At 40.3% G+C, this 17449-nt stretch overlaps 2 protein-coding genes across 2 annotated transcripts; one reads left to right on the forward strand and one right to left on the reverse strand.

Moving 5' to 3' along the window:
- Positions 1 to 3421: 3421 nt before the first annotated feature.
- LOC128307297 (uncharacterized) lies at positions 3422 to 4568 on the forward strand. Its single transcript, XM_053045059.1, has 3 exons — positions 3422 to 3566; positions 4045 to 4218; positions 4372 to 4568. The coding sequence occupies exons 1-3, from the start codon at positions 3422 to 3424 to the stop codon at positions 4566 to 4568; spliced, it is 516 nt and encodes a 171-aa protein (XP_052901019.1).
- Positions 4569 to 6492: 1924 nt separating this feature from the next.
- LOC128306747 (uncharacterized) lies at positions 6493 to 12100 on the reverse strand. Its single transcript, XM_053044344.1, has 2 exons — positions 12057 to 12100; positions 6493 to 7114 (listed from the first exon to the last, which is right to left on the reverse strand). The coding sequence occupies exons 1-2, from the start codon at positions 12098 to 12100 to the stop codon at positions 6493 to 6495; spliced, it is 666 nt and encodes a 221-aa protein (XP_052900304.1).
- Positions 12101 to 17449: the final 5349 nt, after the last annotated feature.

Consider the following 17449-nt stretch of genomic DNA (forward strand, 5'->3'; position numbering starts at 1 on the left):
GGAACCAAAACGGAAACATATTCCCTGACCCTCCGGATGAAAGAGAAAAGACCTTTCTTTTTATTATTGTGGACCTTTTTATTATTGTGTAGATTGGATAGTGAGTTCCGTGTTCCGAAGATGAGCTTACGGTATGTTTGTGGTGTTATGTTCGCTTTCCGCGACTGTTCATGAAATTAATTTGGATTGCGGTTCCGTCGTGCGTGATCTGTTGTTAAACCTATTTTAAGCTTGGATTGATTATCGTTCAATCCGTTTCGAAATGTCATTTGGTTTATTGTAGATTACAGACTAGCACTGTGGTTGAAGAGTTGCTCATTATACGTGGCATCAACCGTGTGTTGGATTGAGACAATTGTTTAGTTGATTGTTGTTGGTTGGTGAGCATAGATAACTAAATTTATAATATAGTAATTGTTTCTACCTTTACGAAAATAATTAATTCTACTTCATCTTTCGACAAGGAATGTCCGGTAGAACGATAGCAGCCGATTCATGATGCGCTCGTCGTTGTCTATCCGACCCTGCCAAGTGCATACTAGAAAGTTTTATGATAGTTCAAACTGAGTTTCTGAAGCGAATGTGCACATGAACAATGTATCATCAACCAAGCTGAAAGTATATAATAATTATATTCAATTATCAAAACTAGACTAACTTAGATCCACATGTCTATGGAGTTGTTGCGGAGCATTGGGTTATGATATTGTTGTTGTAGTGTCTGATGTGACAGCGGATCGTGTTTTAGTCTAGCATGGCGTTGCATATTTATATTTCATTTCTTTTCCATTTTAGATTGCCATTATTTTCCTATCATGTCAATAATATCTTCTCATTTTATCCTTCTTACAGAATACGGAATCAACTTGCTCTACCATCAAATCATCAAGCACTTCTGAAGAGTCACACTCGATGGCTTGGTGTGGTAGCGGCTTACGGCTAGTGGGTAGGGGTGACACCGTAGTAGGCCTTGGTAGCCCTGAAACCTAGACTATCAATTCCCTCTTGTGTTGCCATGCGATACAATCCACCCCAGGGGTTGCGACTAACCCGCATACCCAAGCTTGGATGAACGATGATAAACGTTTCCATTACGCACAATTAGGACGTGACCAAATAGGAGATGGGTAGCAGAAACTGTGGGGACATCAATATGTTTGGATCCCATTGCAAAGCAGAGCAAGTGTTCGTTTAATGTTATTGGATATCTAAATATGTTTCTTTTTTCGACTATAAATTATGTTACTACAACTTATAAAACTTGTCCTATTTACAGAATGCGGGATCCATCGATCTAATACAACGGATAATTTCATTGTTGCAGATTGTAAAAGGTAAATATGATAATAACGTAAATTATTACAACACAGTGCTTGAGGGTGTGTATAGCGATTTTTTTTCCTGGCATTTTTTATAAAGAACAATTATTGTTGAATTTATTCATAATAAACCATGTTTACAAAGAAAATGAGTGTACTGTCGCAGGTGATTTGTACTGAATAGATTTGCTATTACTTAATATTTACTCTATGGATAGAAATTTATCTGTGGAGATTGGAAAAGATAGGTTAGAATAAACTAACGATTCGGGAATTGGAAAAGAACAATTATAAAGCGGAAAGTGAAAAGGATCAACTTTCATACTGGACCTGCGTCATTAAAAAGAACCTTAAACATTAGTACTAGAGCTAGCTTACATCTACTTAATAATATATCATTAACATAGCTAACCTACTTTTTCCTGGCATATTAATGCAATTAACTTCAAAATTGAAACATTCCTTACCATGCCATACGTTACGATTGCATGCACATATTTTTGTAATGATTGTACATAATTTATTACATTCGTATTGCTAATACAGGACAATGGTTTATCTTCCATTTAAGTTAAATCATCCTGGCAGATGAAGAACAACGCACCCCATATCAAAGAGACGCAACGAGATGTTGTCCATTGCCATGTTGATTGTTGAATATGGATGGCAACAAATCCATGCATACGAGGGGGCTTTTGTGGCGGTGTCTACAATTGAAGCGGAGCAATTCCTACACGTCGTTCACGTTGTTCTGAAGCAACAACTAAACGACTGAAGGATCGACGTGATCCAATTGAAGGATAAATATCCGAAAATATTTCGGTATATCGGATAAAGTTGGATATAGCAGTCAGGATATGTACGAGCATTTCTACAAGCCGTTGGTTAATCGTAGATTAGGATTTAACTAGGACTAGATTATTCGTTCAGACATGAATTTAGGTAAGATCGTGGGGTAGGATTCAATTACAAAGATTATTAGAGAGAAACATTCCTGTAAATTTCAGCCCGTCACGTCATCCATATTTTTACCAAACATTTAACACATTCTTTATACAAACTTTAGAACAGATGATTTTACCAAGATTAAGGAGGAACGAATTTTTAAGATTGTTTTCTTGCGTTCAGTACAGACACGTAATCATTGTTCAGATTTTCATGCGGAATACGTTGTGCGTCATTGTATCCATTGCAGTATTGCAGGATATTATTTTCATAGTTTATTATTGTAACATTTTTTATCTGATATGTCTAAACGAAATGTAAAAATCGCATTAATTACTAATAATTGATGGTTTATATTCAACTGACAATTCAAACTCAATCAGCTGGGCGAAAGCAAATTATTGTTACCACTACATACACAAACCGAGCGATCTCACATACACATGCATACACCTGGGCAGCAAATGCTCACTCACACAACCTCAGAAGCACGTAGCCGAATCCCCTAATTTTGCCCTATTTTCATATAACGAATCTAATAATTTAGTATGAGCCGAAGCTGGGTGACACAAAATTAGGGGGACCGATCTCCCACCTCGCTCGAGCTCTCATCGTGTGTCTGAGCCATATGACTAGCCGACATAATCACAATAAGCATGCAACTAACGCACCCATACCTACGTGGTTACCGCGCTTCACACCAACACGTGCACAAAATAGCTGTGACGGTTACGGGCTGCAAATAGACCATCTCGCGGTTGCTGCCTAAATGCAGCCAGCTGATGGAAGATTATGGCCGTCGGGTATAATTACAAAATATAAACCGTCATTACAAATAATGTTTACGCACTCACAAACACTCCCCAATTGACAACTGGTCTAAAATAAACGCTATAATTGTAGAAAAAAATGCTCGACTCTGCTCGAGCCATACTCGAATCGCTCGAAACTGTATGTGTATGCGTGACCAACTGCTTTTCGAAACGTGAAATGTGGTTGTGTGTGTAATCGTCCGTGTAGCGACACGGCAACCATGAAGACGCTTCATCTATGTTTACATTTTCTATCGGCGCTACTGTCACAATTTCATCTTTCAACTGATTTCGGTCGTGTGTTTGAAATTTTACCAGCAAAGAAAAGCGAATAAATCTATCGAAATGTCTTCGCTGCCGTTGAAGAGAAGCCGCAAATTGACGAATCGGGCCAACAAGAAGCTGAAGGAGTTATTTTCTGAGCACCATCGCGAAGAAAGCCAGGATGCGGAAGTGCCGGGAACGAGCCGGTTGGTGCCTCAACATAGCGGTAAGTTTTTGCTTAATTATTTAGCTAATTTGGACACTTAGGATTGTTTGGTGTAATACAGTGTGTGAAATTCAGTGCAGTGACGAAATAGTGAAAGAATTCTCCTTCTTTGCCTTCGTATGTGTTGTGAAATTACACCCGGAGATCCCCAGGTAACGGCCGGCTGACCGGCTTGAGCATCCTACCGGTGTTTTCCGGCAGAACATTTTGTGTGAAAGTACGGTTCGATACGATTCGTGCGTTCGAAAGAATATTTGCGCACGATGAAATCTTTGAATTGCCCACTCTCACCGAAATAAAAAAGTGACTGAACGATGGGCTTTAATGTGAAAACATCGGGTCATGTTTGTACTGTTGCGTGTGCTTGTTATTGCTAAGGTTTAGCAGAACAGAAACCTTGTTACGATTAGCCGTTAAGTTTTGTTAATATCATTATATTGCAATAAAGGATTACTAATAAACTCAATCCGTTTTACAGATTCAACGTCGCAGGGAGCCAATCAACACCAGGAGATAGAAGATTCGTCGCAGCCTGCAAACCCGGCCGTCACAAGCGAAATTAGTTTTAATCTTTCTGGTGGTGGTGTTCATGGGGATGCAGTTTTAGATGACTTAGATGATAGCGTAGATCAAGAAGGTGGTGGGAATATTAGTTTAGATAGTAGTTTAGAAATTGTCGAAGAGGACGATTACGCGAGTAACCTTTCTTCTGATAGCGACAATGAAGATGTTGTTGGCGAATGTACGACTGCTCATAATTGTAGAAACCACCGCAATATAAGCGATTGCTTAAAAGATTGGGCAGTCGTACATAACCAACCACGTTCATCAATTAATGAAATTTTGGCTATTTTCAGACAATGGACCGACCTTCCGCTTCCCAAGGATTCACGTACGCTGTTAAAAACATCAACCACCATCAGCCAGGAGATACGAACCGTTGAAGGGGGAGAGTTTTGGTACAAAGGAATTGAGAATAAGCTCAACAGCTACTTCCAGTAAGTAAATATTTGCAATATGTTCAGCAATAATGTATTCCTAATCATGTGTCCATTATATTATATTTTAGGTCAACTGTTCCTCCAACGGACCAACTAACCATCATTTTGTCCACTGACGGGCTTCCCCTTCATAAAGGTGCACCAACACAGCTGTGGCCCATCCTAATGAAAGTGGTAGAGCTCCCCCAAGCCCCAATCATGATGATTTCAATGTTTTGCGGACCGGAAAAACCAACCAGCCTGCAAGTCTTTTTGAGGCCGTTGGTAGAAGAGCTGAATGCGATTCAACAGAGAGGATTGCAGCTCTGCGATAAAGTTGTGCAATTGAAGCTTCGCGCTATTGTTGCCGATTCTCCAGCACGAGCGTTCATTAAAGGTCTGTATGATACAAACAACATTTACAACATTTACAGTTCATTAACAAGCTAACTCATTGGGATTTGCAGCAACAACCAACTATAATGGATATCACGGCTGTATGAGGTGTACGTGTGTCGGCGAATATCATGCTCACCGAATGATTTTCGACACGGTTGGTGCTCCCCTACGGACGGATGCAGGATTTCGAGCGAGGGAATGTCCGGGTCATCATCAACTATGGCGCTCGCCCTTAGAAGACTTGCTGGGTTTCGACATGATCGAGAACGTGCCAACGAGCGATCGTCTGCATACATGCGATCTGGGAGTGACCCGTCGCCACCTATTATACTTAGTGGAAAATAAGTATTCCAATTTCGCTCCTTTGTCCTCTGCAGCAAAAATGTGGATATCGAAATTCCTTACCAACGTACAACTGCCCTCTGAGATTAATCGTAAACTTAGAGGGTTAAATGTGATACGTTTTTGGAAGGGTTCGGAATTTCGATCATATCTTCATTACGCCAGTGTAGCGCTGATGGAAGAGTTTTTAAGCGTGGAGGCATATAGTCACTTTTTGCTTTATTTTTGTGCAGTGACTATATTTTCTTCCACGTATCATCAAAGACATTGGGATCGTGCAGCTGATTTTTTGAACAGCTTTGTTCAGCAGTATGGGGAGATTTATGGCCGTGAGAACCTCACCAGCAACGTCCATAATCTCCAGCACATTGCTAAGGACGTTTTTAAATACGGACCGCTAGACGGTTTTTCTACGTATTGTTTTGAAAACCACCTGCAGGTGATTAAACGGTCGATTCGATCGGGCTTTCGGTGTGGGGTGCAAGCTGCAGCACGTTCAGAAGAACGGTCTGCATTGGGGATGGCAAGTGATAGTACGAATCGTCACTATCCACGTTTGACCACAAATCGGAAAGGCATTTTTTTGGCATCCGATTTTTCTCTACGTCCATTGCCTAGAGACGAATGGTTTTTGACAAAGGGTAACGGGGTTGTCAAATTTTTGAATGTCGTTCAAACAAATGACAATTTTACGATAGTGGGTAAACAATATGATTACAATTTGGATTTATTTTCATTTCTTTTCAGCGGGGATGATCCGGAGTCAATGTTTTCTTCTTCGGATATCCTTATATATAAAATACCAGATGATGTTACGACACAAAACGTAGAAGTGGATATAGCAGACATCAGATGCAAACTTGTTGCCGTTCATCCATCTGTTCAACCCAAATCAACAGTTTTTTTCCCTCTTTTGCATACACTTCGGTCCGAGTAAGTGAGTTCAATAATGTTAGTGATAATTTTTACTGATGCATAAATTGTACTCTTTTTAGCTAACTCCAGCAAGACCGGAATACGAGACGATCGTGCTTGACCGTGAGTAGTTCATAGATTATATCCAGAAAGGATCGTATATCAGATAAGTTAGTAAATTCAAATCATAATTGTATTTTGAGTAGTCAAAGCAATTGTGATTTATAAACTAGGAATGCAAGTTGAGGAATAGTCATAATGCACATAATGAATCATTAACAATTTTTTATTTATTTATTAACATTTTTTTCACGTTTGTGATAACACTTACTAGAGCTTTTAATCACTCCTTTAAAATTATTTGCGCTGCTTTGCGCATTGTTAAGTTTTGTTACGAAGAATTTTTTTACATCTTCCTCACCTACTACAAACCCGACATCCTCACCTATGGCCTTAAATAGTCGCAAAACATTCCCTTTTTCATCTAATCTTATTTTCGGACCAGATTTTCCCCCGCCTCGCCAGCTGCACTGCACAACAAATTTTTTATCAAATAGTATTTGAAACGCGCTATGCATTCGGCTCTTCACATCTGTTTCCGATTCCAACCTATCGACAAGAGTTTTATGAATTTTTAGAAAATAAGTTTTTTCATGGAGCTGATCTTCAAAACACGTTAATTCTTCTTCAGACGTAATGAAAGGCAGAAATGATGGCGAGTGCTGTTCTTCTTCCATTACAGCTGTTCCATTAGGTCGATGGCTTCTATAATCCGTCAAATTCTTCACCTCGGCCCAAAGAAGCATCAACGATTTATTCATCACAGCTAGTTGGTCTGCCGTGTCTTTTCCTTGCTGAGAACGCACTGGAACTGGGTCCGGTGTTGCAGCAACGACAGTTGATGATGCTGTACTGCAGGAAGCGACTTTATATGATGTTGTAAGTATTGGCCGATAAAGTTTTCCTGGTTTTAAACGTAATTGATTCTCTGTTATTCCTACATTCTCAGGAAGGCAAGCTGTCGGTGGTGCTGAAGCGATGCTGGATGGTGTTATACTATATACAGGTAAACTTGAAGATGTTCGATGCTGGTTGTTACTGCATGGATTTTTAACTAAAGGTGTTGGGCGTTATATTTTTTCTGTTTTTGTGACTATGGGATATGCTTTTATCTGTTTTAGCTGTCGATGGTGATGTTGTTTGCTGGGAAGCTTTAACGGTAGATACTGGCGGGCAGGATTTAATTGTTAACTGTGGCAACCTAGCCGCCAACGCAAGAAGCGAGCAATCCGGTGCCTTAGATACCGATTCCCGAGACATTTTTTCATGCAAGCGATTGAGAGTAGGTTAAAAATCACTTTCATATTGTACAAAATATCAATATTTTACATACCTTTACGTTTTAATTTCAGCTTCTGCACGCGATACTGGGTTTGGTTGGGAAGGAGGAAAACAAGGTACGAACACACCGGTGGACAATGCCAACCTGGACTGACGATGGCCTATGGACTATGCCGAACTACTCTGGACCAAGGGAAGAGGATAAGGAGGAAGAACTAAACCCTGGCAGAACGGACCGATTATGCCGGAGAGCGCCTTATGGTGTCACACAATCGCTACCAGTTGTGCTACCAGTACCGCTACGGACAATTGTGTGATATTCTATTTCCACTATGACAAAAACGAGCATTGAAGGTTCCCAGATTTCTCGGAAAAAACAGTGATTGTTCTTGCAGTCGTACCCACGTACCCACCCCCGAACTTTTCCCCACCCCCGAAGATGCGAAATTTAACATTGTATACATATAGGGGCAGTGTTCTAATTCCGCAGTGCTTTAATTCCAACAATATAAAACGTCACAACAACGGCCCTTTTGATTTTTAATTTTTTTGTTTGCGCCTTTGGCTTTTGACAGCTTGGATGACAATGGTAGCGCTAGAAGAACTGCATGAAAGCAAGCGTCGAACTGGTATAAACGTGCCTTAAACGTCTGCGGTTTAAGGCACGTTTAAGGCGCCACTTTAAGGCACCGAACGCTCGAAAAACGCCTCAATTCTGCTATAAAATGTCAGTTGGGACTCGTTTGGATATATACATCTTGGTCAACCCATTCGACAGTTGAGATGTCAAACGTTTTACCCTTTGATTAGTTACGAAATTTTTGTATCTAGTAACGGTGGAGTTAAAAGCAGAAAGAAATATCTTACTTCAGCCAAAACGTTGTGCAATTTGTGTTTGACGAAAAAATATGATTGGCAGGGAAGAGGTAAGTACAATAGGCAGCAGTTGGATTTGGTGATTAATTGATAAGCATTGTGGCAATGAAGACCATGAGGAAAATTCACACGTTTTGATTATTTTACGGCATTGCGGTTTTCTTCCGGCGATACTGCGGTGTATGTTTGATGATGGCGGGGCCGGGTTTCCATCATCTTAGCCGTCGATGACATCTGCGAAATACCGGACATTGAGAGAGCGCATGATAAGTTCACTTGTTTCTTGTCAGTCGGTATTTTTCTTCAAGCATGTTGGCGAATGCCTTTTGGAAAAAGATAATGCAAGAATGCTTTTCTTATCCTAATATCTATTATTCCCCCTCCTCCTCTTCCTCCTCCTCCTCCACCACCTCCTCCTCCTCCACCACCTCCTCCTCCTCCTCCTCCTCCTCCTCCTCCTCCTCCTCAACATTCTTCTTGTCCTTCTCCTCTCCTCTTCCTCCTTGCCCTACGGCTTTTCTACGTGCTGCTTTTCCGGCACCTCTTCCTTCTCCAACGAGTTACTAGTTCAATAGTGGTGTGTTTGTTTTGCTCATCAATCTAATATGTTTACCTCTTTTATTTCACCAACAGTATTTTGAGCGTATCATGGTGATTGTCGAAGGAATGCCATCATTCAAGTATCAATTTCAAATAATGACAATCAATAAATACCACACGTTCGGCAAGTTTATGCGAGTGTACTGCGAATATTTAGTAAGTTGTCCTCCAGCTACCATTGTGTGACGCATGCGGCTACAGGTGTTCTAACCGTGTTTCTTTCCCGATAGGATTTGCCCCTGCATCGCGTGCGTTTTTTTTTCAAAGGGCAACGGGTGTTCGAAACTGATACCCCCGAAAGCCTCGAGATGGAGGACGGCGATTTTATTGAAGCATACATGTTTACGTTTTAGTTTTTAACCTGATGTATATGTCGCTTATAACAATATATCCAATTGTAACGGTACCTTATTCGCTGATCTCTCACACGCACGTCCTTCGCTCTCTATCGCTGTTTCGTGAATGTCCCTGATCTTACGCAATACTTCGGTCCTACCGATCTTTCCGTTTCGGAGCAGAGTTACTCCTGTTATCTTCGAAAGTACTGATTACACAATAACGAGAGTGATGTTCACTCCTCGGAGGTTCGTTTGATAAGAAGTGTCGCTGTCGCATTATTTTTCATTAACACATGTCATTAATTACGCACTTACTCTTACATTTACATATTATCCTACCAAGCTAATTATACTAATAGCTAATTATATAGCTAATTATAGCTGTCACTGACAAAGAGGAGTTGAATTCCGTCAGGCGGATGAAAGCTCGGATACAAAAAAGGCCAGCGATCGCTAGTGCAGCATGCTAGTAAGCAATGTGTACGATAAGAGTTTTAAATAAAACCAAGATCTAATCCTCAGGGGTACATCCAAATACCGTGTTGTAATCTCCTTCTCGTGGTGCTATTCGCGAAAATCTGGTGGCTCCAGAGAGGAATAAACGAGAAGAACGATTATCGGTACATATTTGTTAGTACCTCGTAAGATCGACCCTGTCTAAGGGCGACTTGTGTGTCGTCCACTCGTTGGAACCCCATGCCAGGGAAGAGCTCATCCGAGCTAGGAGCTCGTCGTCGCCATTGTTCCTGGTTGCTGATACGACGCCGCCGCTGCCAAGGAGGAAGCAGCTCGTCGTCGCCATTGTTCTTGCTTGCTGATACGACGTCGCTGCCACGGAGCTCGTCGTACACGTCGGTTCACTCTCGCAAACTCATCTTATGAACCGAAGAAGTGGTAAGTCATTTCCAATCACTAGAATGGTCACTTCTAAAGAAAAGGCTGGAAAAGAGGCAGGAACGAGTCAGGAGATAGGGTTGCGTGAAGAAGTAGATAGGATGAAAACGAAGCTGGATGATTTAAGAAAGAAATACGAACAGGACATGCGCATTTTACGAACGGAGCTACGCAGCAGATCCGAAATAGTAGAGAAGTCAACCATTTTAAGGAGACAGCCAGAATTTTTTGAAAAACAAATGAGTAAGCAAAGACAGGAATTTGCTGTATGGAAAAAGGGATAACTTTATCAGTTCTTCAACGGACGCGTGCGGATTCAGACAAGGAACCCATAGACTGTTTGATCCGTTCTTTAAAGGACATTTAAAACCAAAAAAAATTATCGATCTTCCTTCAATTGATGGTGATTTTAAATGATGGCCTAAATTTAAAGCAACTGAAACAAATACGGCGGAGGGGAAGATCTCGCCTGTAGAATAACTAGCTCTTCTTCTAAAAAGTCTGATATCTTATAACTTACAACATCGTACCCTACTACACTAAGAAAATGGTAATAGAAATAATTCTCTTTACGTGAACTACCACAACATCCACTTTCTGTGGACACAATATTTTATCAAATTTTACCCTATTCCATGGTACAAGACAAGCTTATAGGCTCGTTTGCATTTATCCGGTTCCTCAGCTAGTCTCGTGTTGAGTGAAATAATAGAGCATTTGGAAGTTGAAGGTATAAAGAAACCTCTTGCACTCATTTGGACTCATGGTGAAATGTGTGAAGAAGAATACAGCCAGGTCGTAAACATTATGGCGGATGGACATGATTGAGTGACGCAAAATGTCAAAGGGTTACGAACCATACGAGAAATGAAACTTCCACCGCAATCGATAGACGCTGATGCCTTTAAGAAAAAGGGTGGTCACCTGCAGAGGATAGCCTAGATACATAGGAGCAGGTCCCGCCATTTTGCTTGGATTAAAACACGTTCATCTTATATGCGGATCAGCGAATCGCGTGGGAGGTCCTGATGAGCCTATGGCAATTAAAACGCTATTGGGATGGAAGGGAAAAAACGAACAACAGGAGAAAGGAATGGACGAAATGATGAGAGAATATTTCAGTACGTAAAGTTTCGGAGTTTCGCACGAACGGGCCATAGAGCAAATGAATGCCACACTAAAACCATTAGTAGTTGGCTACGAATTAGAACTGATATGGAAAAACGATACGGTAACTTTACCTGAGAGCTACGGTCAAGCATTACAAAGTTTGGAACGAGGATTAGGAAGAGATCCAGAATTGAAAGCTTGGTATCACAACAAAATTAACGCATATTGTGAAAAGGGTTATGCTGAACATGTAAGCGATCCAAATTTGTTAAAGGATGTAGAGGAACTGAACTTTATACCGCATTTTGTGTTGGGATACAATATCTGTAACATTTTATTCGCGAAACCCTGTTGTATTTTCATGTTGTCGTTATCAGTTTGCCAACTCTTTGGTTTTTGGTGGCAAACGAAGCCATCTTATTATTAATGTCAGTCGTTCTTGATCCTTCGGCCAATAAATATCAAGAAATATTTCTCGGAAGTCGTGTCCGCTTTATTCCTCTTATTTCATTAGGCTATGGGCCCAAAACGCAAAACCATAACAATCGCGAATCCGCACCTATATTTTATATCTATTTAGGAAAATAATTGTTCCGCACGGATAAAAAAGAAAGGCGGAACCATCCCAGTATTTGCGCCGTCGCCGATGGATAAAGAATCTCCACATTTTGCCCTTAGTCCATACAAAAACGTACTCAATTTTATCCGGTTCGGTTTCGGTGCCGGCATCGACGAACATCGTGTAATTTCAAGTGGAAAGTGGTTACAAGTGTTCTATCAATAAAGTTGTGCATTAAATTACGGTTTTAGCCGCAATCAACCGGTTGTATGCACAACACTTAGTTTGTTGTTATGGGTGCAAAGTGAGATTAGGTGAACGATTCCTCGATCGAGTGAAATGATTGTGATTCGGGAACCAAAACGGAAACATATTCCCTGACCCTCCGGATGAAAGAGAAAAGACCTTTCTTTTTATTATTGTGGACCTTTTTATTATTGTGTAGATTGGATAGTGAGTTCCGTGTTCCGAAGATGAGCTTACGGTATGTTTGTGGTGTTATGTTCGCTTTCCGCGACTGTTCATGAAATTAATTTGGATTGCGGTTCCGTCGTGCGTGATCTGTTGTTAAACCTATTTTAAGCTTGGATTGATTATCGTTCAATCCGTTTCGAAATGTCATTTGGTTTATTGTAGTCTGTAATAGCACTGTGGTTGAAGAGTTGCTCATTATACGTGGCATCAACCGTGTGTTGGATTGAGACAATTGTTTAGTTGATTGTTGTTGGTTGGTGAGCATAGATAACTAAATTTATAATATAGTAATTGTTTCTACCTTTACGAAAATAATTAATTCTACTTCATCTTTCGACAAGGAATGTCCGGTAGAACGATAGCAGCCGATTCATGATGCGCTCGTCGTTGTCTATCCGACCCTGCCAAGTGCATACTAGAAAGTTTTATGATAGTTCAAACTGAGTTTCTGAAGCGAATGTGCACATGAACAATGTATCATCAACCAAGCTGAAAGTATATAATAATTATATTCAATTATCAAAACTAGACTAACTTAGATCCACATGTCTATGGAGTTGTTGCGGAGCATTGGGTTATGATATTGTTGTTGTAGTGTCTGATGTGACAGCGGATCGTGTTTTAGTCTAGCATGGCGTTGCATATTTATATTTCATTTCTTTTCCATTTTAGATTGCCATTATTTTCCTATCATGTCAATAATATCTTCTCATTTTATCCTTCTTACAGAATACGGAATCAACTCGCTCTACCATCAAATCATCAAGCACTTCTGAAGAGTCACACTCGATGGCTTGGTGTGGTAGCGGCTTACGGCTAGTGGGTAGGGGTGACACCGTAGTAGGCCTTGGTAGCCCTGAAACCTAGACTATCAATTCCCTCTTGTGTTGCCATGCGATACAATCCACCCCAGGGGTTGCGACTAACCCGCATACCCAAGCTTGGATGAACGATGATAAACGTTTCCATTACGCACAATTAGGACGTGACCAAATAGGAGATGGGTAGCAGAAACTGTGGGGACATCAATATGTTTGGATCCCATTGCAAAGCAGAGCAAGTGTTCGTTTAATGTTATTGGATATCTAAATATGTTTCTTTTTTCGACTATAAATTATGTTACTACAACTTATAAAACTTGTCCTATTTACAGAATGCGGGATCCATCGATCTAATACAACGGATAATTTCATTGTTGCAGATTGTAAAAGGTAAATATGATAATAACGTAAATTATTACAACACAGTGCTTGAGGGTGTGTATAGCGATTTTTTTTCCTGGCATTTTTTATAAAGAACAATTATTGTTGAATTTATTCATAATAAACCATGTTTACAAAGAAAATGAGTGTACTGTCGCAGGTGATTTGTACTGAATAGATTTGCTATTACTTAATATTTACTCTATGGATAGAAATTTATCTGTGGAGATTGGAAAAGATAGGTTAGAATAAACTAACGATTCGGGAATTGGAAAAGAACAATTATAAAGCGGAAAGTGAAAAGGATCAACTTTCATACTGGACCTGCGTCATTAAAAAGAACCTTAAACATTAGTACTAGAGCTAGCTTACATCTACTTAATAATATATCATTAACATAGCTAACCTACTTTTTCCTGGCATATTAATGCAATTAACTTCAAAATTGAAACATTCCTTACCATGCCATACGTTACGATTGCATGCACATATTTTTGTAATGATTGTACATAATTTATTACATTCGTATTGCTAATACAGGACAATGGTTTATCTTCCATTTAAGTTAAATCATCCTGGCAGATGAAGAACAACGCACCCCATATCAAAGAGACGCAACGAGATGTTGTCCATTGCCATGTTGATTGTTGAATATGGATGGCAACAAATCCATGCATACGAGGGGGCTTTTGTGGCGGTGTCTACAATTGAAGCGGAGCAATTCCTACACGTCGTTCACGTTGTTCTGAAGCAACAACTAAACGACTGAAGGATCGACGTGATCCAATTGAAGGATAAATATCCGAAAATATTTCGGTATATCGGATAAAGTTGGATATAGCAGTCAGGATATGTACGAGCATTTCTACAAGCCGTTGGTTAATCGTAGATTAGGATTTAACTAGGACTAGATTATTCGTTCAGACATGAATTTAGGTAAGATCGTGGGGTAGGATTCAATTACAAAGATTATTAGAGAGAAACATTCCTGTAAATTTCAGCCCGTCACGTCATCCATATTTTTACCAAACATTTAACACATTCTTTATACAAACTTTAGAACAGATGATTTTACCAAGATTAAGGAGGAACGAATTTTTAAGATTGTTTTCTTGCGTTCAGTACAGACACGTAATCATTGTTCAGATTTTCATGCGGAATACGTTGTGCGTCATTGTATCCATTGCAGTATTGCAGGATATTATTTTCATAGTTTATTATTGTAACATTTTTTATCTGATATGTCTAAACGAAATGTAAAAATCGCATTAATTACTAATAATTGATGGTTTATATTCAACTGACAATTCAAACTCAATCAGCTGGGCGAAAGCAAATTATTGTTACCACTACATACACAAACCGAGCGATCTCACATACACATGCATACACCTGGGCAGCAAATGCTCACTCACACAACCTCAGAAGCACGTAGCCGAATCCCCTAATTTTGCCCTATTTTCATATAACGAATCTAATAATTTAGTATGAGCCGAAGCTGGGTGACACAAAATTAGGGGGACCGATCTCCCACCTCGCTCGAGCTCTCATCGTGTGTCTGAGCCATATGACTAGCCGACATAATCACAATAAGCATGCAACTAACGCACCCATACCTACGTGGTTACCGCGCTTCACACCAACACGTGCACAAAATAGCTGTGACGGTTACGGGCTGCAAATAGACCATCTCGCGGTTGCTGCCTAAATGCAGCCAGCTGATGGAAGATTATGGCCGTCGGGTATAATTACAAAATATAAACCGTCATTACAAATAATGTTTACGCACTCACAAACACTCGTTTGGATATATACATCTTGGTCAACCCATTCGACAGTTGAGATGTCAAACGTTTTACCCTTTGATTAGTTACGAAATTTTTGTATCTAGTAACGGTGGAGTTAAAAGCAGAAAGAAATATCTTACTTCAGCCAAAACGTTGTGCAATTTGTGTTTGACGAAAAAATATGATTGGCAGGGAAGAGGTAAGTACAATAGGCAGCAGTTGGATTTGGTGATTAATTGATAAGCATTGTGGCAATGAAGACCATGAGGAAAATTCACACGTTTTGATTATTTTACGGCATTGCGGTTTTCTTCCGGCGATACTGCGGTGTATGTTTGATGATGGCGGGGCCGGGTTTCCATCATCTTAGCCGTCGATGACATCTGCGAAATACCGGACATTGAGAGAGCGCATGATAAGTTCACTTGTTTCTTGTCAGTCGGTATTTTTCTTCAAGCATGTTGGCGAATGCCTTTTGGAAAAAGATAATGCAAGAATGCTTTTCTTATCCTAATATCTATTATTCCCCCTCCTCCTCTTCCTCCTCCTCCTCCACCACCTCCTCCTCCTCCACCACCTCCTCCTCCTCCTCAACATTCTTCTTGTCCTTCTCCTCTCCTCTTCCTCCTTGCCCTACGGCTTTTCTACGTGCTGCTTTTCCGGCACCTCTTCCTTCTCCAACGAGTTACTAGTTCAATAGTGGTGTGTTTGTTTTGCTCATCAATCTAATATGTTTACCTCTTTTATTTCACCAACAGTATTTTGAGCGTATCATGGTGATTGTCGAAGGAATGCCATCATTCAAGTATCAATTTCAAATAATGACAATCAATAAATACCACACGTTCGGCAAGTTTATGCGAGTGTACTGCGAATATTTAGTAAGTTGTCCTCCAGCTACCATTGTGTGACGCATGCGGCTACAGGTGTTCTAACCGTGTTTCTTTCCCGATAGGATTTGCCCCTGCATCGCGTGCGTTTTTTTTTCAAAGGGCAACGGGTGTTCGAAACTGATACCCCCGAAAGCCTCGAGATGGAGGACGGCGATTTTATTGAAGCATACATGTTTACGTTTTAGTTTTTAACCTGATGTATATGTCGCTTATAACAATATATCCAATTGTAACGGTACCTTATTCGCTGATCTCTCACACGCACGTCCTTCGCTCTCTATCGCTGTTTCGTGAATGTCCCTGATCTTACGTAATACTTCGGTCCTACCGATCTTTCCGTTTCGGAGCAGAGTTACTCCTGTTATCTTCGAAAGTACTGATTACACAATAACGAGAGTGATGTTCACTCCTCGGAGGTTCGTTTGATAAGAAGTGTCGCTGTCGCATTATTTTTCATTAACACATGTCATTAAGTACGCACTTACTCTTACATTTACATATTATCCTACCAAGCTAATTATACTAATAGCTAATTATATAGCTAATTATAGCTGTCACTGACAAAGAGGAGTTGAATTCCGTCAGGCGGATGAAAGCTCGGATACAAAAAAGGCCAGCGATCGCTAGTGCAGCATGCTAGTAAGCAATGTGTACGATAAGAGTTTTAAATAAAACCAAGATCTAATCCTCAGGGGTATTGAGAAATGAATTCCAACGTTCATTTGAAATGAATTATTCATGTATATATAAGAAGCGGTGTTGGAAATAAAGGTTAGTTGCAGTAAAACCACCGAGCGCCAAATATCGTTTTCCTTCTAACACTCACACACACAATCTTAACAGGTTATGGGCCCAGGTCCCACAATGGAAAAGATTAAATATAATATACCGCTTTTTAACGGTGAAACCAATTTCGAGAATTGGGGTTTTCGTGTCCAGACGATTCTGGAAGCGGAAGGAGTGTGGAATGTAGTGACTGGAGAACAGACGAAAACGGACAAGCAAGAATCGGCGAAGTCCGATAAGCAAGATCCGGTAAAGGCGGATAGAAAGGCAAAAAGCCTAATTGTGAATTTTCTGGCTGACGAATGCCTAGAGATTGTGAGAGATGCACATAGCGCAGAGCAAATGTGGAATAGACTCACGGACGTTTACGCATGTAAATCGGTGACG

This window comes from Anopheles moucheti, chromosome X (assembly GCF_943734755.1).
Source record: "Anopheles moucheti chromosome X, idAnoMoucSN_F20_07, whole genome shotgun sequence".
In the NCBI taxonomy this organism is placed as follows: Eukaryota; Metazoa; Arthropoda; class Insecta; order Diptera; family Culicidae; genus Anopheles; species Anopheles moucheti.

What these genes read in the sequence shown, in the direction of transcription:
- LOC128307297 (XM_053045059.1), top strand. Translation starts at nt 3,422, where the DNA reads ATGTCTTCGCTGCCGTTGAAGAGAAGCCGCAAATTGACGAATCGGGCC. An exon ending in GTTGGTGCCTCAACATAGCG is followed by an intron (nt 3,567 to 4,044) that starts GTAAGTTTTTGC and finishes TCCGTTTTACAG; the next exon opens with ATTCAACGTCGCAGGGAGCC. An exon ending in AGAAGGTGGTGGGAATATTA is followed by an intron (nt 4,219 to 4,371) that starts GTTTAGATAGTA and finishes AAGATTGGGCAG; the next exon opens with TCGTACATAACCAACCACGT.
- LOC128306747 (XM_053044344.1), bottom strand. Translation starts at nt 12,100, where the DNA reads ATGTTCGTCGATGCCGGCACCGAAACCGAACCGGATAAAATTGA. An exon ending in ACCGAACCGGATAAAATTGA is followed by an intron (nt 7,115 to 12,056) that starts GTACGTTTTTGT and finishes CGCTTCCTGCAG; the next exon opens with TACAGCATCATCAACTGTCG.